Here is a 20,782-nt window from a genome sequence, read left to right as displayed (position 1 = left end):
TATACCCTATCAAATATTTTCCGTGTGCTCTATCTCTGAGGTTTTCCACGTTGTTAGCGATTTCTCTGTTCTCTTACCCTCTCCTGCCTTTTCCTCCTCTCCAGTAGCGCTATCGTCTTCTCCACTACCATTCTCATCCCTTGCTACCGCAATGCTCACTAGCAGAATACATACTCAGCTCTTGAGCTCTATTCCCAAGCCATCAAATCAGCTATCTGATGTCTCACATCCTCGCTTGTCCTCCTTAGTCTTCGAAGCCACCTTACATTGTTTTGCTGCCTCTTCCTTTGGTTTCGGCTTTTTTTTTTTAAGGTGGTAGCATATCTTTGCGTCTAGAGATTTTTTGGACTATTATCTTCTCACTTGTTTACTTTTGTCTATTTTAGGTTCATTATAGTCAGCCTCTTAAAGAGGATTGGTCGTAATTCCTTTGTCTAGTTCATAATTATCTATCAAAACCCAAGTAATATTTTGACCAAAATTTTCTTATTTTAATATTGTTAGGTTTTTAGTGTTAACAAATATGTACAAAATAATCTATGTGGTTTTATACATGTACATTAACATTTATATAAATTTTGAAACTATTCGGTCCGAAGATTTTCAAGATCTAGATGAATGAGATAGGTCATTACGTTTGCTTCGCGTTCAAACGCATTCAAATCGCGTTCAAACGCGGACTTAAACATTTGCATATATAGAGAATGGATTACAGTCGTTCAAACATGAGATAAGTTGTTCACATACACAGAGAACGTGCTATGGCTGTTCAAATGATCAAGTGTTTTCATATACAGAGGTGGTGCATTGGCCGTTTGAACACACCCTGCATACATTCACACATACAGAGATGATGCATTGGCCGTTCGAACACACCCTGCATACGTTCACACATACAGAGGTGGTGCATTGATCGTTCGAATACACCTTGCATGCGTTCATAGTGCGCTCACACATATAGAAGGACGTATTTGCGCATTCGAACGTGCTTGGGAAAATAAGTCAGCACATTTCAATGCCCCTTTGTAACATGATAAATTTGGACTTCCATGAGTTCTGTTTTGATTTAGAATTAACTTTATCTTGTTAACTTATATAAGGGTTGTGATGCCCTAACCCTAAGTAAGAGTTGGTAATTACTTTCAAATTTTTTTTTTATAGTTAAAATATTTTTCCACCAACAAGGTTCATCTCTTCTTCAACGCACCAAGTTTTTATCTTAAGGGTCATCTAGACGAATGATCAATCTCAATGACTACTAAGATTGGAGATCAATTATAAAAAATTGTGAATCGAGGGTTCTAGCGAGAAAAACTAAATGAAACAAAGTTGACGGGATTGACGGGTTGTTTTGTAGGTCAGTTTTGTAACTATTACAACTTTAGTGATTGATTTTGGTCTAAGTTTGGATTTGTGATATTTTTTTTCGTTTGAAATTTTTCATGTAAAAATCTTGATGTTTATCTTTGTTTTACTCTTTGATATTCATTTCACATATTTACTTAAGCAAAGGGTTGAAATTATTACATAGAGTTTAGATACATATGTATAGGGGTAAAAAAGAATCGGATACGGATATGATAGTGTGCTCAACCCACATTCAGATCTATATTTTTACTCCGGATACAGATTTGGATACGGATATAAATAACTTTTTAGATAGAAATCAGATCTTAAACGGATATTAATCAAATTTTAAACGAATTATAATTTTTTATTTAGACATAATTAACATAAAAATATTAAGAGTTTCACAAAAATTAAATTTTTTGTATGTCAAATATATATAAAATTAGAAAATTTAATTTTATATAAATAATATATAATACATCATTAGTAATAATATCAATATTCACTATTTAAATAAATAAACTAAAATTATAAATCATTCAAAAATAAACAAACTAAAAATTATAAATCATTCAAAAATAATATATAATACATCATTAGTAATAATATCAATATTCACTATTTAAATAAACAAACTAAAAAGTATAAATTATTTAAAAATATATGCGGGTAAACAGATATCCGATATCCGTATCCGAATCCAAAAATTATATCTGACCCGAATTCGGATAGAAATTGTTTATCTGAATCCGATTTGAGTCGGGTTGGATAGTGGATCGGGTCGGAGTTAATCCGACCCATTTTCACCTCTACATATGTATGTCTAAGTTTTTTTTTAAATATATTAAAATTAGTTATTTTAATATTTTGAGAAAATTTTATTTGACTCGTATCTTTCTCTCTAAAATTTAGAATTTGCATCCCTTTTTTCTAGTATGTTCAGATGAAGTCAAATTGAGCTCATGTAAAAAATTTCTCTCTATGAAAAATTTGTCCTCTTGTCAAATTAAGATGTTGGGCCCCTTTTAGTCTATATAAGGAATCCTATAACTCTTTGGTCAAACTTAATTATCGAATCATTGTTTACAGAATAATATATTTCTTTTCAAATTTTTTGCACGCGTTTCACAAATTAAGTTCATAGCTTTGACTAGTCTTACTAAAAACAAACATATTGGGGTTCCCCTTTCTTTTGCTAGGTTACAGTCGGGAGGTGAAACGAGGAAGGAGAAGGAAGTTGGAATGGCTCGAGCCGGCGGGATCACGAGCCCTGTCAACGTCGGGATCGCCGTCCAAGCCGACTGGGAGAGCCGCGAGTTCATCTCCCTCAACGTCCGCCGCCTCTTTGAGTTCCTCCAATTCGAGGCTACAACAAAGAATAAACTGGCAACACTAAATGAAAAGCTCGACATTTTAGAGCGCCGGCTGGAGGTGCTTGAAGTCCAAGTGAGCAGCGCAACAACTAATCCCTCTCTTTTCACGTAAGAAATACTAATTTTGTATGATGTTGTAATTGCGTGTTAAAATGTTTGCCAGCATGAAAAAAAAAACCAAACAGATTAGGTAAGAATTCTCTTTTTGTGTTAATCTGTTAGGTGAAATGTGACACTTAGGTCTATATATAGAGAGAAATTACAGTGGGTCATTTGAGACGTGCCTCTTCCAAGTGGTATTCAGAACTTTTATTCAAATTTCTCTTCTTCTCGTCATTAGATAAAACTAGCATCACCGTCATAACTCAGTATCTCTTCTGAGGAGACCCCAAGACTTATTTTATATTTATCACTATGAAATACATATAAACTTCTTAATTCAAGAATATTTACTGGCAATCTCCATGAGACACTGGCATAGCTCCTTCGGTTTGGATACCATTGCCATATGATCTGCTGCTTCAATTGACTTCACCTCTTTCACAGGATAGTTCTCGATCATCCACCGTTGATGCTGCTCCGGTATGGCGAAATCTTGCTCGCAGGCTATGAACACCTTATCCACCAAGCCGTATCGACCAATGGTAAATGGCGGCTGGCTTCGCAGGTCGTCAAGAAACAATGATGTAATTCTGATCAAGGTTTTTGCCAATGTGATATCCTGCAATTCATGGACATATAGATGCATATAAGTTGCCAAATATATATATATTAGTACAACACTGAAGTAAGTAGTTAATTGGTTAGTAGTTGTAGTACTAGATATATACCTCAGGTGGGGAGAGCTGATAGAGTCGCGATTCCAAGAACTGAGGACCAAATAGCACGGAAGTTGGACGTTTCTCCTACGCCGTGTAGGTTTTGAATTGAGTATCCATCCATACTGATATCGGAACCTCAAAAATCTTGATGCATGAATAAGCCGTTAGTTCATAGATACGATGATATATGTGTTTGCAATATGACATACATAGCTAGCGAAATGGACATGATGCATACTGGAGATCACATATTACCTTATCAACGACAAACGACGGCGGAGCCGTACAGTCCGGCAGGAACGCCGTCAAGAAGACGGCGGCGGCAACCTTCTCCGGGAACATCTCGGCGGCCAGAGCGATGCACACCCCCCCGTAGCTATGCCCTACCAGCATGACCCTCTCTCCGGCCGGGAGAGAGCGTAGAATTTCGAGCAGCGGCTCGTTGTAGTCGGCGAAAGTCGGCACTTCTTCGAGCCGCCTCTCGTCGATGCCGGAGGCGGCGAGGTCGGGAACCGTGACCCGGTAGCCGGCCGACGTCAGCAGGGTGGATAACTTGTACCAACACCAGGCTCCGTGGCCTGAGCCATGAACAAGAATTATATGGTTGCAGGTCTTGTTTGATCCATCATGCTCCATCTTATCTTTTTTCTTCTTCCCAGATACATTCATCTCTGTATAGATAGAGGAGTGGATTTTATAAGCAGCGACACTCAACGAGGAAATGGGATTGTTGGTAGTCAATTATTGCAATAGTAAGTTGATGTTGTTGTGTCAGTTCGATTGCCTAACATCGAAGACATTAATTAATTTGGGATAGCCAGCCGTGGACGTATTTGGAATTAAAGCGCGCAGTCATTGTAGAAACATATTAGATACATCACAAGGATATCATCTAGAATAACAAAACAAAATAAAGACGATCGGCTATCACTCTAGCACAAGATAATATACTTTTTAGGTTGTTTTAAACACAATCTAGAACAAAGAATATTTTGAAAAGTATGAACAAACAAGAAACATCTACAAAAACTAATGAAATTGGAGCAATCCACAAAAGCATCCGACAAAATGCACAATTAATGTCTAATGAGACATTATCTAACCCACGTAAAAAAGAAAAAAAAAAAGAGTTTATACAAGCTATCTCCTTTTCTAGTCTTGGAGCTCAGTGTCCGTTATTTTAAAAAAAATTTCTAAAATTTAAACTAATAATTTAAATTTTATTAACATTCTTTATTTAATAATCTAATTACTTAATTAAGTATATAATTAATTTTTAATAAAAATAGTACCGTTAAAAAAGTCTAACATTAAATTATTTAAAAATATTAGCTTTTTAAATTATACCATAAATATTTTAAATGTATGTAATGTTTAACTTTTTTTATTAAATTGTTAAAGCTAAAACAGTTTATTGGAAAGAAACCAACGGGAATAAACATATGCAGTTAAATAAAATAAATTATATTAATATGAAGATAAAGATGTAAAAAAATTATATTTTATGAGTAACGGTAGGTCTACCGTCACAAATCGTCAAGTCGGATTACTGGAAGAATCAAGAAGAAACAAGACGGAGAAATTTATAGTAAAGTTGTCTAATATAGTAAGATAACGAGAATGATAGTGTTTAGAATAACGAAACAAGATAAATTCGACTGTCACTTCAGGATAGAACAGTGTGTTGTGCAAATCTACCAAATGGGTGAAGGTAGTGGAAGCAAGACTTCTTCACCCTCAAATATCACAAATTGGGAATAGTGAAAGAGAACACAATGCAAAGCTTCAAAACCTCCAATAAGGATGTTAATGGTGATAGAAAAGCCCTAAGCAACTTCTAATCACGGATTAACATCCTAATATATGCAAACACCAAACAAGACAACAATGGAGACAAAAGAGAGAGAGAGAGACAAGATTTACGTGGTTCGGCGATGTGCCTACGTCCACGGGCGGAGCAATCTTCTTTACTACGCAAATCCCTCACTTACAAAGAGTTTAAGAACTCCAATCACTCTCAATACAATGGTGGCTCAACCCTCATTAATGTTCTTCCCACTACTTGCCCTAAAAATCCCCTTTAGTATTTATAGTCAGGGATTTTTCAGTGTCGCATTCGAACGCCCTCGGGGCGCGTTCGAACGCACCCAATGTAAACCCAGCAAAACTCAAGGGGCGTTCGAACGCGGGAGGGGGCCGTTCGAACGCCTGCAGAAATAGCTGCTCTCGGGTTGGCTTGCGTTCGAATGCGGCTGGGGCCGTTCGAACGCCTGCAGAAAGTCTGCTCTCGGGTTGGCTCGCGTTCGAACGCGGCTGGGGCCGTTCGAACGCCTGCTTCACAGATTGCTCTCTGTCTGAGCCCGCGTTCGAACGCCCTCAGGGCGCGTTCGAACGCGCGGCACAGAAATGCTGAAACATGCTGAATTTTTGTTGAAACTGAATTTGAGCCAATTTTTAACACAGTGTACTACTTATGGTAATGTTGCTGACTATGACATTTAACTTAATCTAATATATTAATTAGGACCTCATCTACTTATGAGAACGTTGGTTACGACCACATTATTGTCTCCTAGCTAAAAGCAAAAAAGAAAAAAAAAAGAATACTTTGAAAAGAACACGACAAGAAACATCTGCCAAAAGAAAAAAAAAGATTCTAATGAGACATTGTCTAAAACACGTCAAAGAAAGAAAAAAAGGTTTCTATGAGCAATCTCAGGGCTCGATTGAACTGCTCTGCAAGGAATTTGACATCCTACCTATGAATTTAGAGGGGGAGCTCTAAATTACTATTTATTATTTCAAAATTTTAGTTCCGTCTTTTAAAACTTAAATTAGTTAATTTAATTTTTGCCTAAATTCAGTATTTAATAATTTAATAATTTTTGTGTTACACTTAGGTCTATATATAGAGAGAAATTACAGTGGGTCTTTTGAGACCTGTCTTTTCCAAGTGGTATTCGAAACTTTTATTCAAGTTTCTCTACTTCTAGTCATTGAGATAAAACTGGCATCACCGTCACAACTCAGTACCTCTTCTGAGGAGGCCCCAAGACTTATTATATATTTATCACTATGAAATACATATAAACTTCTTAATTCAAGAATATTTACTAGCAATCTCCATAAGACATTGGCATAGCTCCTTCGGTTTGGATACCATTGCCATATGATCCACTGCTTCAATTGACTTCACCTCTTTCACAGGATAGTTCTCGATCATCCACCGTTGGTGCTGCTCCGGTATGGTGAAATCTTGCTCGCAGACTATGAACACCTTATCCACCGAGCCGTATCGATCGGCGGTAAATGGTGGCCGGCTACGCAGGTCGTCAAGAAACAATGATGTAATCCTGATCAAGGTTTTTGCCAATGTGATATCCTGCAATTAATGGACATATAGATGCATAGAAGTTGCCAAATATATATATTAGTACAACATTGAAGTAAGTAGTTAATTGATTAGTAGTAGTAGTAGTAGTAGTAGTAGTAGATATATACCTCAGGTGGGGAGAGCTGATAGAGTCGCGATTCCAAGAACTGAGGACCAAATAGCACGGAAGCTGGACGTTTCTCCTCCGCCGTGTAGGTTTTGAATTGAGTATCCATCCATACTGATATCGGAACCTCAAAAAGCTTGATGCATGAATAAGCCGTCAGTTCATAGATACGATGATATATGTGTTTGCAATATGACATACATAGCTAGCGAAATGGACATGATGCATTACCTTATCAATGACAAACGACGGCGGAGCCGTACAATCCGGCAGGAACGCGGTCAAGAAGACGGCGGCGGCAACCTTCTCCGGAAACATCTCCGCCGCTAAAGCAATGCTCATTCCCCCGAAGCTATGCCCTACCAACATGACCCTCTCGTCGGCTGGGAGAGAGACTACAATTTCCAGCAATGGCTTCGAGTAGTCGGCGAACGTCAGCACGTCTTCGAGCCGCCTCTCATCGATGCCGGCGGCGGCGAGGTCGGGCACTGTGACGCGGTAGCCGGCCGACGTCAGCAACGTCGATAACTTGTACCAACACCAGGCTCCATGAGATGCTCCATGAACAAGAATTATGTGGTTGCAGGTCTTCTTTTTTGATCCATCATCCCCCATCTTATTTGTTTCCAATTACATACAAACTCTTTTTTTAGATGGGAGTAATATATTTATAAGCAGCTCAATGCTAAGATAAGATTATGGCTAAGATTTGATACGGAGTTTGTAACTCAATTGGCTAGCTAGATTTTAGTTCCGTTTGGATAGATCATGTCGCCGGTTTGGTCTGACTTTAGTTTTTGTCGGTGTATTTTAAATTTAAGCACTTTTTAATCTCCTTATAATTCATAATAGTCCAGAAATAGCGATACAAATGACCAACTTAATTGTGTTGTCATCAAATCATGCTATATTTCTATAGGGGTCATTAAACCTTTTTTTTTTAATATTGGAGATTAATAAGTAAAGAATACATGAGAGTAAATTAAAATTAACCTAAACTATAATGAATAAACTATCACTTCAACAGCATACAGAAGATTATGCTATTTAATATATCGTATTTCTTTGTGCTTCTTATTTTGACATTATCAATGAGATGGAGATCACGATGGAGACAAAGGAAGGACAATTATCAGGTAACAAGGACATGAGCTGTCAAATGGGCATATGTAATGTTGGAGTGAGCCGTGTCTCAATTTTCTTCTCTTAGTATTATTATGATCTATTTAATTTATACCCTATCAAATGGCATTGAACAACGATTCTCATGCCCTTATACACCGCACCAAAATGGCGCTATCGAACGATCTCATCGACAAATTGTTGATCATGGTCTTTAACTTCTTGCGCATGTCATCTCAGTTTTTGGGTTGAAGCTTTTCTTCATGTCACGTACCTTACAAATATGCTTCCTTCTTCGGTTCTTCACAGCAAGTCTCCATGGGAGAAACTTCTATAAGATCCACTGGACTACACAATGCTGCGCACCTTTGGTTGTGCCTGCTATCCTTGTCTCCGTCCTTATGCCACTCATAAGCTACAGTTTCAATCATTTTTATGCATTTTCTGGGATTCAAACCACAACACAAGGGTTATGTTTGCATGGATTGGGAAACTGGACGCATGTTCCTCTCGCACCACGTCGTCTTTGACGAGTCTCACTTTCCTTTCTCCCGAATTATCTTGGCTCCAATATCTTCTTCACGAGCTATGCATCTCCATTTATACTACTCCAACCTTGTGGTGCGACAACATTGGCGCAACATATCTCGCCACCAATCCCATTTTTCATGCACGAACTAAGCATACAGAAGTTGACTATCACTTTGTTCGTGAAAGAGTTGCACAAAAACGCTTGGTGATCAAATATGTTCCCACTACTGATCAGCTTGCCGACCTCTTTACAAAGAACCTATCGTGCACATGTTTTGACTTTTTAAGATCCAAACTCAACATCTGTATTCGTCGGACATTGAGTCACATCAACCTGATTGAGAATCATGCCACTGTTACTATAAACAACCCCTATTATTACTATAAACATTCTCTATTGTTATGGTAAATAATCATGTCAAATATTCTTGATATCATGCCTTGTATAACGTGAATAGAGGATATTCAGAAATTGATTTGTAATCCTCTCTATTCTTTCCATACATTATAACATCATTATAAATATAGAAGCATAGCAAAGGTTATCATTGACTTTGCTAATCCTTATTTGAATTCTTACAATATCGACGCAAAAAGTAAAAACTAATATTTTATGGTTAATAGCTAGTCTTCCAATCCAATTCATCAAGTTGCGCTATTAGAAAAATCAAGGATTTATTGATATTGACGCAAAGAGTAAAAACTTCTATTTTATGATTAATGGCTAGTCTTCCAGTCCAATTCATTAAGTTGCCCTACTAGAAAAATCAAGGGTTTGTTGATATCGACTCAAAGAGTAAAAAGCTTATATTTTATGGTTAATGGCTAATCTTCCGGTCCAGTTCATCAAGTTGCCCTATCAGAAAAATCAAGAAAAAGACAACCCTATTAGAAAAATCAAGGAAAAGACCAAAAGGAGAAATTTAGTTGTCAAGATTTCTTCAAATGACGTAAAGAAATTATAATTACCACGATAGCTTTTAGAATAACAAAACAAAATACAGAGGATTATAATGTAACACAATGGCATTTAATATATTTTTTAGGTTATATTAGTTACCGTCTGTGTACTTAATCTAATATATAATTAGCTTATGACCTCATCGTTGTCTATTAGTAAAAAAAACAAAAACAAAAAAATTCTATCCACAAAACAGAACGAGGAATAATACCTTGAAATTTTTGAACACACAAAAAATATCTACCAAAACTAATGAAATTAGAATCGTCCACCAAACATCCTACACAATGCACAATTACTCAATTAGATGAGACATTATCTAACACACGTAAAAAAAGAAAAAAAAATGGTTTCTATGAGTCCAGATCCTTTTTGTCCGATTAGAATTTTGGGCACTTTTTAATACATACATAGTCATGCATCTATGCCTTTAGGCAAACTAATTCAGGTTATAGTCAACAAAATTTTGAGATTTCTTAAATTTTCAGCTTTTATATTTCACAAAGTTGATGGCTCTGATCTGACTATACTAAAATTCAACAAGTTGGTGAACAATTTTCTTTCAGTATTTTCCTGTAAGGTGAAAAGTTACCTTAGATCTATAAAATTTATAACGGAACTTTGCCATCATAAGTCAAAAGAGAAATAGAAATTGAATAATATTTGATCGGGTCTCTCGAAAATTAATTCTAGTCTTATAAAAAATAAACAGATTAAATAAGAATTCTTTTTTTGTGTTAATCTGTTGGGTGAAATGTGACACTTATGTCTATATAGAGAGAAATTATAGTGGGTCTTTTGAGACCTGTCTCGTCCAAGTAGTATTTGGAACTTTTATTCAAATTTCTCTACTTCTAGTTATTGAGATAAAACTAGCATCACTGTCACAACTCAGTACCTCTTCGGAGGAGGCCCCAAGACTTATTATATATTTATCATTATGAAATACATATAAACTTCTTAATTTAAGAATATTTACTGGCAATCTCCATGAGACACTGGCATAGCTCCTTCGGTTTGGATACCATTGCCATATGATCCGCTGCTTCAATTGACTTCACCTCTTTCACAGGGTAGTTCTCGATCATCCACCGTTGGTGCTGCTCGGGTATGGCGAAATCTTGCTCGCAGACTATGAACACCTTATCCACCGAGCCGTATCGACCGGGGGTAAATGGCGGCCGGCTTTGCAGGTCGTCAAGAAACAATGATGTAATTCTGATCAAGGTTTTTGCCAATGTGATATCCTGCAATTAATGGACATATAGATGCATATAAGTTGCTATATATATATATATATATATATATATATATTAGTACAACATTGAAGTAAGTAGTTAATTGATTAGTAGTAGTAGTAGTAGTAGTAGTAGTAGATATATACCTCAGGTGGGGAGAGCTGATAGAGTCGCGATTCCAAGAACTGAGGGCCAAATAGCATGGACGCTGGACGTTTCTCCTCCGCCGGGTAGGTTTTGAATTGAGTATCCATCCATACTGATATCGGAACCTCAAAAAGCTTGATGCATGAATAAGCCGTCAGTTCATAGATACGATGATATATGTGTTTGCAATATGACATACATAGCTAGCGAAATGGACATGATGCATTACCTTATCAATGACAAACGACGGCGGAGCCGTACAATCCGGCAGGAACGCCGTCAAGAAGACGGCGGCGGCAACCTTCTCGGGGAACATCTCGGCGGCCAGAGCGATGCACACACCCCCGTAGCTATGCCCTACCAGCATGACCCTCTCTCCGGCCGGGAGAGAGCGTAGAATTTCGAGCAGCGGCTCGTTGTGGTCGGCGAAAGTCGGCACTTCTTCGAGCCGCCTCTCGTCGATGCCGGAGGCGGCGAGGTCGGGCACCGTGACCCGGTAGCCGGCCGACGTCAGCAACGTCGATAACTTGTACCAACACCAGGCTCCATGAGATGCTCCATGAACAAGAATTATATGGTTGCAGGTCTTGTTTGATCCATCATGCTCCATCTTATCTTTTTTTTCTTCTTCCCAGATACAATCATCCTTGTATAGATTGAATGAAATTTATAGGCAGTGACAGTCAACGAGGAAATGGGATTGTTGGGAGTCAATTATTGGAATAGTAAGTTGATGTTGTTGTTTCTGGTCGATTAATTAACATCGAAGACAATATTGGAATAGTCTGTGGTCTGGAATTAATGCGCACCGTCGTTATAGAAATTTATCACAAGGATATCTTTTAGAATAACAAAGCAAAATAAAGAGGACTATCACTCTCGAACAGGATACAGATGATCGTAGTGTACGACTGACTATAACATTTAATATATTTTTTAGGTTATCGTAAACACCATCCTGTACGTAATCTAATATATAGTTAGCTTACGGCCTCATCTTTATCTATAAGAGGGAAAAAAATCTTTCAGCAAAACAGAGCAAACAATACTTTGAAAAGTATGAACACAGAAGAAACATCTACCAAAACTAATCAAATTGGAGCTATCCGCTAAAACATCCGACACAGTGCACAATTAATGTCCAATGAGACATTATCTAACACACGTGAAAAGAAAAATAAAATTTGAAGTCCTAATTTTGAATTTAGAGGCCAGCTTTAAATTACTATTTACTATTTCAAAATTTTAGTTCTGTCCTCTAAAATTTAAATTAGTTAATTTAAATTTCGTCTGTATTATTTAAATTGAGCATATAACTAATTTTGCTTATTAACCTTAACAAAAATAATATTGTTAGAAAAATCTCCTCGATATTTTTTAAATTATATAATAAGTATTTTAAATATATTTAATTTTTAACCTTTTTTGTTAGATCGTTAAGGCTAAATTAAAATAATTTATCTAGAAGAAATATTTCAATTTGATTATATTTATTCGATTCTCGAAGAAATGTGAAGAAATGTGTCAACCCGGCATCTATACTTTCTCTAAAAGATCACCGTCGAATAAGATAAATTCTATTTATCTCGGCATAAAAAATAAAAATTTATATTTTATGGTTACTAACTAGTCTCCTAATCCAATTCATCAAGTTGCGTCTTGAAAAAATTAAGAAATATTTTTTTCTAATTTAATTGTCAAGATTTCTTTCAAGAATCGTGGAGAAATCTTTAACAAAGACAATGATAGTTTTTAAAATAACAAAACAAAACAGATACTACTTATGATAATATTGCTGACTATGACATTTAATATATTTTTACCATCCGACACTTAATCTAATATATAATTAGCTTACTACCTCACATTGTGTCTTAGTTAAAAAAAAATTATGCCCAAAATAAGACGAAGAATACTTTGAAAAGAACACGGCAAGAAACATTCAAACATCTACCAAAACTAATGAAATTGGAGCAATCCACTAAAACCGACACAGTGCACAATATGGAACTCTAAATTTGAAGTCCTAATTATAAATTTAGAGTTCAAGTTTAAATTGCTATTTAGGAATATAAACTTAAATTAGTTAATTTAAATTTCATCTGTATTCTTGCCGTATATAATTAGTTTTACTTATTAATTTTTAATAAAAATATAGTATTGTTAGAAAAGTCTCGTCAAGACTTTAATATAAGTTTAATATTAAATTATTTTATAATTTTAATTATTTAAATTATACAATAAATATGTAAATATATCTAATTTTTAATTTTTTTTTTGTTAGATTGTTGAGATAAAACTAAAACAATTTATCGAAAAAAAAATCAACTTTAATTATGTTTAGTCAATTCTCAGTAAGCCAATCTTACAGCTATATTTTCAAAATCATGCTTCTCTAAATGATCACAGTCGAATAAGATAAATTTTATTGACGTGGACACAAAGGGTAGAAATTTATATTTTATAGGATGCAAGTCTCGTGGTAATAATCAAGTTAGTGGGAAAAAAACAAGGAAGACAGAGAGAAAAAATTTAGAGTTTTAGTTGTCAAGATTTCTTTGAAGCCGTGGAGAAATTTTTAACAACGAGAATGATAGTTTTTAGAATAACAAAAGAAAACAAATACTACTATCACTTTAGGATAGGATACAGAGGATCATAGTGTACTGCTACTTATGATAATGTTGCTGACTATGATATTTGATATATTTTTTTAGTTTATTTTAGTTACCATCCGTGTACTTAATCTAATATATAATTAGCTTATGACCTCATCATTGTCTATTAGTTCAAGAGAAAAAAAATTCTATCCACAAAACAGAGCGAAGAATACTTTGAAAAGTTTGAACACACAAGAAACATCTACCAAAACTAATGAAATTGGAGCAGTCCACCAAACAGGACATATTTTGAGCACTTTTTAATCCATACATAGTCATGCATATATGCCTTAAGGCTAACTAATTCAGTTTATAATCAACAAAATTTTCAGCTTTATGTTTCACAAAGTTGATGGCTCTGATCTCTGACTATACTAAAATCCAACAAACTAGTGAACAATTTTCTTTCGGTATTTTACTGTAAGTTGAAAAGTTACCCTTGGATCTATAAAACCAATTAAATGCAACAATTTATATTGGGTCTTTGCAAGCATAAGTGAGAAGAGAAATAGAAATTGAATAATATTTGATGGAGTCTCTCGAAACTTAACTCAAACCTTTGGGCGTTATACACCTCCAAAATCCTTTTTTTAGGGTTTAGAAGGGAACAAATTTCTCTTCTTAAGACCTTTTTTAAGGAAAGTTCGAAGGCTAGATATCATTTATTTAGATCAGATAATTACAATCAACGGCCTATAAACCTATTACACAATAAAAATTAGAAAATAGTTTAGACAAGCTCCATAACTTAGCGAATAATATCAAAAACACAATATAAAACATATTATAAAAAGCCTAAAAAAGGCGAATAAAATATAGTACAATGACCATGTCATGACTCGAAGAAATTAGCTTTCATTGTTTCTGTCGCGATCCCAAGAGATATGGCCAAAAAGTTTATTAGCACAATAACAATCAACATTGAACATTTTTTGACCTGGGGAAGCAAGAAAATAAAAAAGCCAATGCCTCATAGACGACTACAATAACATGGCTAGATGGAGAGGAATGATCATATGGGGGCACATCGTAGTAGCACAACCAAACAACAACGACAGAGAAGAAGCTTTCATTTGAGGAAAGAGGTCATTCTTACAATGGAGCCAACACTGTTTGCTAAGATATCGAGGAATAGATCCTCAAGAGGAATGCGGTGAGAAAGAATATGAGCTTGAATTCGACGTAAATGTAGAGAAGAAGAGGAATTTGGCGACGAGAAGCATGAAGAGGAGAGCACAGCTAGAGTTTCGTGATTGAAGAAAGTTATTATCAAGGAATAATGAGGCGAAGGAAGAGGGAGAGGGGTGAGAAGGTAGAAGGTGGTGACTATGACTATGAGAGAAGAGTAGACTTGATCATTAGGCCCAACTCTGCTTGAACCTGCCCAGTTTTAACTAGGCTAAGTTTGACACAAGCCCGATTTGTGCTAGGCCCAACTCATTATGCCTGTCCACGCCCCGGCCTGTTATGCTTGCCTATTCATATGAATTTTTAATTTCACATCAGATATTTAATTTATTAGATATCACTATATAAACTATATTCCTAAATAGCTAAGTAAAATATTTTTGTTGGAGGCATGTTATGTTTGGCATATTATGATATTATAATTTTTATAACTTGGTTCGTTACACTTAGTCCATTATGCTCAGTTTGAATGTAATATCTCATATGCTAGTGGGTTATAATGAGCTATAATATTCTAACCTAAACTGACTTGACCCTACTAATTGATGGGTCGAGCTACAAATAAAGACTTATGCCCTATCGGCCCAAAAAGCTCGGACCAAATTTGGCCTAGATTGAACCCGGCCTAGACTTAGAAAGAGAGTGAAAAAGAACCTCTTCTAGATGGGGAAGGAAAGAAGCCAAATCCTGGCTCTGTTAGGGCCGCTGCGGGTTCCAAACAGAGGGGTTCGAGTTCGGTAAATTAGCCGACCGGGATTTTTCTTCGTGAGACCTTTCTACGACGTTCCTCCGATAAAGTGGTATTCGAGCTTCTGATCTATTATATATTGCTTCAACGATAAGGACAAGTAACAGCTCTTATTTGTCATTATTGGTGCTTTCTTTAGTTGTGGATCAAATTCAAATAAACTATATATGTATGAGCTGAACATATGGTAAGTATAACAAGAGAAGTATAAAAGTGACAACTTTACTCAAAATTCTCAGCTTTTACACAAAACCAGCATCATACGACCCCACGAATTAATCAATTTATCACCATGAAATATATACATATATACTTCTTAATTCAAGAATATTGATCCTTTGGTCCGCTGCTTCAATGAGGCACAGAGGCCCAGTCCAGTCCGGTCCAATCCGGCTCGAAAATCTGGCCCAAACCTGATCCAGCCCTGTGATCACTTCTAATTGTAGTACAGGGAACTCCACAAGAATATCCTCAATTTTTTTTTTCTTAACCAGCATCCAATCAGAAACAAAAACCAGAACAGCAGAGAGTGCACCAGAGACACAGACTCAATGCTCTAAAATATAACCTCAGGCTCAGGTGCTTGCCTAAATAATTCAGTAGATACTGCAAAACAACGATCAGAATAATATAAAACAATGAAACATTTTACTAGACCAAATAGAGTCCACTATGATTCGTTTCATTTCCTTTGTTTGGTGACTTGCAGAGAATGGTAGGAGAGTCTAAACAAGAACAGAGCTTTCCAAGCTAAAATCCTCTTATCTCCATTCTCGCACAATCTCCTTATTTCCACTTCTCTCATCTCTCTCTAAGAACCAAAATAAGAACCACCACTTGGTCTCCTCTCAACTACTCAAGCCTCCACCACATCCCCACCATCCGAAGAAGCCAACACCATCTCCGGCTGCGGCATCTCCTCCGCAGCCCCGATCGTCCCATCCAATGCATTCGGCCTCTCGAGTGCTCTAAGCGCCAAATGCGCCGCCTTCTGCCCGGAAATCATCATCGCCCCAAACGTTGGCCCCTGCAATCAAAACAAGCTTCAATCTATTAAAACAAGCAAGACTTGTCGAGACCCAAATCGAATCTCCCCAAAAGATCCAAACTTTACCATCCTCGGAGCTCCATCTATCTCAGCAACCTCCATTCCAGTGACAATCATACCGGGAACGATCTCCCTGGTGAGGCGAACAATGGCGTCCTCAGCCGTGTTCATATCGAGAGCCTTCATCCCGGGGACCGAATCGATCATTCCGATATCCTTGAGCCTTTTAACTCCAGTAGCACCGAAGGGACCATCGTGGCCACAAGAGCTGACGACCACCTTGGCCTCCATAACATTGGGATCCATGCAAGACTGGGTGTCGTGGTTCATGGACACGAGAGCCCAATTGGTGACAACTCCGGCCACACGGTTGTTCTTCACGATGAGGTCCTCGGCGGCGACGGCGTTGAATAGCTTAATGTTGGGGCGGGCAAGGAGGCGGCTCATGATAGTGGAGGTGAACAAAGCCGCGTGCTTTATGACGACGTAGTTGTCCTGGTCAGACAGATCGCAGATACAATAATAAGTAGCAAAATCACAAAGAAATTTATAAAGAACACTACAAGTTCCGGCAAAACTCACCTGGTCATCGTAGGGAACACCGATCTCGTCGAGGAAGAGGTGAGCCGGCTTGCGGACGACCATAGAGGAGAATAGCTGGCCGCCCAGCCACGCGCCACCCCCAGGGGACACGGATTGCTCTACAATGGCGATGTTAATGGAAGGGTCCTTCGAGAGCTCGTAGGCGCACGAGAGCCCGGCCGAACCGGCGCCGACGACGACGACGTCGGTGTCGGCATAGGTGATCATGTCGGTCATGTAGCGTCGGGTCATCTCGCGGGCGACAATGGATTCTTTGATGGGCTCGAACCGGATCGCATTGAGATCGTATTTGGGAGGGGAAACCGATGCCTGAATCGAGAGATTGGAGGGGTTCTGGCAGTTGGTTTTGAAGGAGGAGGGGCGAGATGGGAGGGGGAGGCCATGGAAGGAGGAGGAGAAGAGGTGTTTGTCGAAATGGTTGGGGTTGGAGATAAGAGAGGTAGTGATCATGGCTGCCATCTCTCGGAGTTGGATATCTAGGGGCTGAGTGAGGGAATGGGATGACGAGGTATAAGAAGTGGAAAAAATTCTTGGATGATGGGACACGTGTAGGATGGATAGGGAATGAGAGGTGGCGAAGGACTGTTTCTTTTATTGCTATTTTTTATTTTCTTTTTGAATCTTATTGATTGATATCTGTAAAAATTGGAAGATATTTTAGATAACTATTAAAAATATTTAACCGCCTAATGCTATGAATAAAAAATAAAAACAAAAACAAAAATACTTTCTAAAAGATAACAATATTTTGACGAATTAGATTTTCTTTCTCTCTCTCTCTCTCTCTCTCTCTCTCTCTCTCTCTCTCTCTCTCTCTCTCTAAAATATCAAATAACTACTCACTTGATTTATACTTGATAATTTATAATAAAAATTTAACGGGATAAGCTTGCAAGTGTCATGATCTCCTCTCTTCTAGCTTGGATGAGCTTTCACAGAGCGACGTGGCACTGTGGCAGACCAATATCGAGTACGTGATCTTCGCGAGCTTGTTGCATGCCCGGGAAAGCTGTTCGTTGGGTTACCATGGTTAGCTCTAAGCGACGCAATGATCGTCTTCTTCACTCGGGAAGATTAACTCGATCGGCTTTCAATTTGCTGCTTCTGCCCTTATAATAGTCCTGTCTTGCCAATTACGCCGGAAGAAAGCTTATTCATGGCATTCTTGGGTTTGTAGTTGGAGGAATGCGTATCAAGAAATGCGTATGTGCCAAGCTTGTTCTCCCAAGGCTTCAAAATCCTTAAGATCTTGCAACGTACCTGTTGACTAAGATCACCCTGATCCAGTCCGATGCAATGTAGAGAAAGACCTGCAGGAACTCTTAAGATCGCAATCTCTACTACTACAACAACAAAGGCGACGAGAGCATCATAGACGCCTTTGATTATGGACAAGTATTTGCTCTCCATGGGACTGCTCCAAATGATTTTTTATTTTTATCCTTCTAGTTTGCAATGCTTTGAATTCTTATCAAGAAAAATAACTTTTATCCTATAAAGCAATTGGTTGGACACTCACATTACCAAGTTATACGTATGTATGTATGTATGTATGTATGTATAGTACTCAGATGGCAAGGAATGAAATAGAAGAAGAAGTATTTCCCTTTTTCCATCAAGGCATTACATCCCATCAACAATCCTTAACAAAGAAGGTCACAAAGTCCTCAAAGAAGGTGAGCCAATTAGGGTTACCAACTGAGGTGAAGAAGAGGTAGAGGATGGAGCCATCAAGCACACCGTACTCCGCGAGGGTACACTGATCATCCCTCATCAGACGGCCATTGCTGAGCATCAGAACCAGCCTCTGCTCCTGGAGCGTCTCCTTGCTAGCGATCTCCTTCTTCAGCATCCCAACCGTCGCCTTCTCCTCCACATCGACATGGAAGAACTTCCCTGTGAGTATCTCCACTCCCAACCTCATCTCGGTGTATAAGAATACCACCGTATGCGATTCTCTGTTTTATTGTGATTCTGGGTTTAATTAGTTACCATACGAATAAAGGAAGAATTGAAACGTGGCAGGGATTGGTAAGCAGGTGTCCGTTGGATTAGGAAAAGGGGAAGAAGCACGAGATATTAGCTTCCAATTATAACGGGTCAAATACCAGAAAGTCATAACGATAACGAGTACGACGATTAATGTAGTTTTAATTGGAAAGAATTTTAGGTGGATTTAGGTATGTTTGAAATTTTGAAGGTAAGGTTAAGGTCCGATCCATTTGGAAGGGTTGGGCCTCTCTTTTTCTATTGTAATCCTTTCCCATAGACTAAAACCTCTGTGCTGTCTCTTCTTCGAGAATATGACACTAACGGTCTGTTTGGATGAAGAGAACAAGAGAGAAGAAGAGGAGAAATTAACTTTCTCTCATCTTATTTGGATGTAATGGAAAGAATTGAAAGAAAAAGAGAGAGTTTACTCCTGTTTAGTTTAAGGAGAAAAAAGAAGACAATAATAATATGCTTACCATCATAACATTCATCTAATATTAAATTATTAAAATAAATCAAAACAAGATGATTTTTATTTAGGTGCCTACAAAAATAAATCATGGAAGAATAAGCAATTATGTGCAAATTAAACAGAGCAAGGACAGAAGATTTTTTGAGATTATGATATCATAATTTATTAATTTGATCATAATCTAATTAGATATGTTGTGACTCATGCTTATCCTTCCTTTCTTAAATTTGTTGATAGAATCCTAAAATATCAAATAAATAGAAAATTATAAAAAGGAGTGTTTTTTTTCCCTCTTTTTTATCTCAGATCTCTTAATTTGTAGATGTGGAGCAAGGTAGTATAGTGGTAGGGTGTCAAAACTTGGCCTAATAACCTAACAAAGTAACCCAAATTTTATGAGTTCAAGTTTTGTATAATCATATTCAGATTATAAATATGTCGCATGTCTAACTCGATTATTAAAGGGGCCATAATGTTTATTATCTTAACCCATTTATAACCCGCCAATCCACTTGTGACATGTTAACTAATTTATGACTCAACTAACAGATTTATAATATGAAAAATTTATTTTATAACCTGAGTAAATTTGAATAACATATGAACTTGATAACTCATATAACACATTTAATAAATAAGTTATATTTGTATTTAGAAATTTTGACCCATTCAATGAATTGATCTTGTTTGCATATGAATTATTATAACATGACTCAAATTGAACCCGACTCGAATCTAATTAAACTGACTCACTACCCCTAGGCGGCAGAAAAGGAGATGGCGGGGAATAATGATGGTAAAGCAATTTAAGAGATGGTAAGAAGAGAGGTGCTGCATGATTAGATCCCTCAACGCAAAATACTAGCCAAACTAGAATGATAATAGGTTGAGGCAGACCACAATGAACCTAATGAGTCTTGACTCAAAAGAAGAAATACCTACGAAGAAGAAAGAGTCATTAGGGCTAAAAGAGGGGAAGAAAATATAGCCGATAGCAAGGGTCAAGCTCTAAGAGAGTGATAAAGTAT

At 37.2% G+C, this 20,782-nt stretch overlaps 5 protein-coding genes across 6 annotated transcripts; 1 reads left to right on the top strand and 4 right to left on the bottom strand.

The window, feature by feature from the left end:
* Positions 1-2,519: 2,519 nt before the first annotated feature.
* Positions 2,520-4,285, top strand: LOC140796276 (protein BRICK 1-like). Of its 2 annotated transcripts, none has more exons than XM_073149230.1 (2): positions 2,520-2,831; positions 3,270-4,285. In XM_073149230.1, the coding sequence occupies exons 1-2, from the start codon at positions 2,593-2,595 to the stop codon at positions 3,406-3,408; spliced, it is 378 nt and encodes a 125-aa protein (XP_073005331.1). In that variant the 5' UTR covers positions 2,520-2,592; the 3' UTR covers positions 3,409-4,285. The 2 variants fall into 2 exon arrangements, with proteins under 2 accessions (XP_073005331.1, XP_073005332.1); XM_073149231.1 differs by having other exon boundaries at positions 2,528-2,831; positions 3,275-4,285.
* Positions 3,005-4,665, bottom strand: LOC140796274 (putative inactive methylesterase 20). Its single transcript, XM_073149228.1, has 3 exons — positions 3,800-4,665; positions 3,554-3,688; positions 3,005-3,444 (listed from the first exon to the last, which is right to left on the bottom strand). Exons 1-2 carry the CDS (start codon positions 4,211-4,213, stop codon positions 3,629-3,631), a joined length of 474 nt encoding a protein of 157 aa, XP_073005329.1. The 5' UTR covers positions 4,214-4,665; the 3' UTR covers positions 3,005-3,444; positions 3,554-3,628.
* A 1,898-nt stretch (positions 4,666-6,563) lies between these two features.
* Positions 6,564-7,887, bottom strand: LOC140796516 (salicylic acid-binding protein 2-like). Its single transcript, XM_073149562.1, has 3 exons — positions 7,276-7,887; positions 7,046-7,180; positions 6,564-6,926 (listed from the first exon to the last, which is right to left on the bottom strand). The coding sequence occupies exons 1-3, from the start codon at positions 7,657-7,659 to the stop codon at positions 6,645-6,647; spliced, it is 801 nt and encodes a 266-aa protein (XP_073005663.1). The 5' UTR covers positions 7,660-7,887; the 3' UTR covers positions 6,564-6,644.
* Positions 7,888-10,540: 2,653 nt separating this feature from the next.
* On the bottom strand, positions 10,541-11,687 carry LOC140795979 (salicylic acid-binding protein 2-like). Its single transcript, XM_073148811.1, has 3 exons — positions 11,273-11,687; positions 11,043-11,177; positions 10,541-10,905 (listed from the first exon to the last, which is right to left on the bottom strand). The coding sequence occupies exons 1-3, from the start codon at positions 11,651-11,653 to the stop codon at positions 10,624-10,626; spliced, it is 798 nt and encodes a 265-aa protein (XP_073004912.1). The 5' UTR covers positions 11,654-11,687; the 3' UTR covers positions 10,541-10,623.
* Positions 11,688-16,285: 4,598 nt separating this feature from the next.
* LOC140796943 (thiamine thiazole synthase 2, chloroplastic-like) lies at positions 16,286-17,771 on the bottom strand. The gene is made up of 3 exons (XM_073150164.1): positions 17,270-17,771; positions 16,754-17,182; positions 16,286-16,666 (listed from the first exon to the last, which is right to left on the bottom strand). The coding sequence occupies exons 1-3, from the start codon at positions 17,747-17,749 to the stop codon at positions 16,496-16,498; spliced, it is 1,080 nt and encodes a 359-aa protein (XP_073006265.1). The 5' UTR covers positions 17,750-17,771; the 3' UTR covers positions 16,286-16,495.
* Positions 17,772-20,782: the final 3,011 nt, after the last annotated feature.

This window comes from Typha latifolia, chromosome 10, assembly GCF_019914945.1.
Source record: "Typha latifolia isolate L0001 chromosome 10, TyphaL0001v2, whole genome shotgun sequence".
NCBI lineage: Eukaryota > Viridiplantae > Streptophyta > Magnoliopsida > Poales > Typhaceae > Typha > Typha latifolia.
The sequence above is the reverse complement of the archived record's forward strand: the minus strand, read 5'-3'. Positions and strand labels throughout refer to the sequence as shown.

What these genes read in the sequence shown, in the direction of transcription:
- LOC140796276 (XM_073149230.1), top strand. Translation starts at nt 2,593, where the DNA reads ATGGCTCGAGCCGGCGGGATCACGAGCCCTGTCAACGTCGGGATCGCC. An exon ending in ACTAATCCCTCTCTTTTCAC is followed by an intron (nt 2,832 to 3,269) that starts GTAAGAAATACT and finishes CCTCTTTCACAG; the next exon opens with GATAGTTCTCGATCATCCAC.
- LOC140796274 (XM_073149228.1), bottom strand. Translation starts at nt 4,213, where the DNA reads ATGAATGTATCTGGGAAGAAGAAAAAAGATAAGATGGAGCATGATGGA. An exon ending in CGTCGTTTGTCGTTGATAAG is followed by an intron (nt 3,689 to 3,799) that starts GTAATATGTGAT and finishes TCATGCATCAAG; the next exon opens with ATTTTTGAGGTTCCGATATC.
- LOC140795979 (XM_073148811.1), bottom strand. Translation starts at nt 11,653, where the DNA reads ATGGAGCATGATGGATCAAACAAGACCTGCAACCATATAATTCTTGTT. An exon ending in CGTCGTTTGTCATTGATAAG is followed by an intron (nt 11,178 to 11,272) that starts GTAATGCATCAT and finishes TCATGCATCAAG; the next exon opens with CTTTTTGAGGTTCCGATATC. An exon ending in ATCAGCTCTCCCCACCTGAG is followed by an intron (nt 10,906 to 11,042) that starts GTATATATCTAC and finishes CATTAATTGCAG; the next exon opens with GATATCACATTGGCAAAAAC.
- LOC140796943 (XM_073150164.1), bottom strand. Translation starts at nt 17,749, where the DNA reads ATGGCAGCCATGATCACTACCTCTCTTATCTCCAACCCCAACCATTTC. An exon ending in GTGTTCCCTACGATGACCAG is followed by an intron (nt 17,183 to 17,269) that starts GTGAGTTTTGCC and finishes CTGTCTGACCAG; the next exon opens with GACAACTACGTCGTCATAAA. An exon ending in TAGATGGAGCTCCGAGGATG is followed by an intron (nt 16,667 to 16,753) that starts GTAAAGTTTGGA and finishes TTTTGATTGCAG; the next exon opens with GGGCCAACGTTTGGGGCGAT.
- LOC140796516 (XM_073149562.1), bottom strand. Translation starts at nt 7,659, where the DNA reads ATGGGGGATGATGGATCAAAAAAGAAGACCTGCAACCACATAATTCTT. An exon ending in CGTCGTTTGTCATTGATAAG is followed by an intron (nt 7,181 to 7,275) that starts GTAATGCATCAT and finishes TCATGCATCAAG; the next exon opens with CTTTTTGAGGTTCCGATATC. An exon ending in ATCAGCTCTCCCCACCTGAG is followed by an intron (nt 6,927 to 7,045) that starts GTATATATCTAC and finishes CATTAATTGCAG; the next exon opens with GATATCACATTGGCAAAAAC.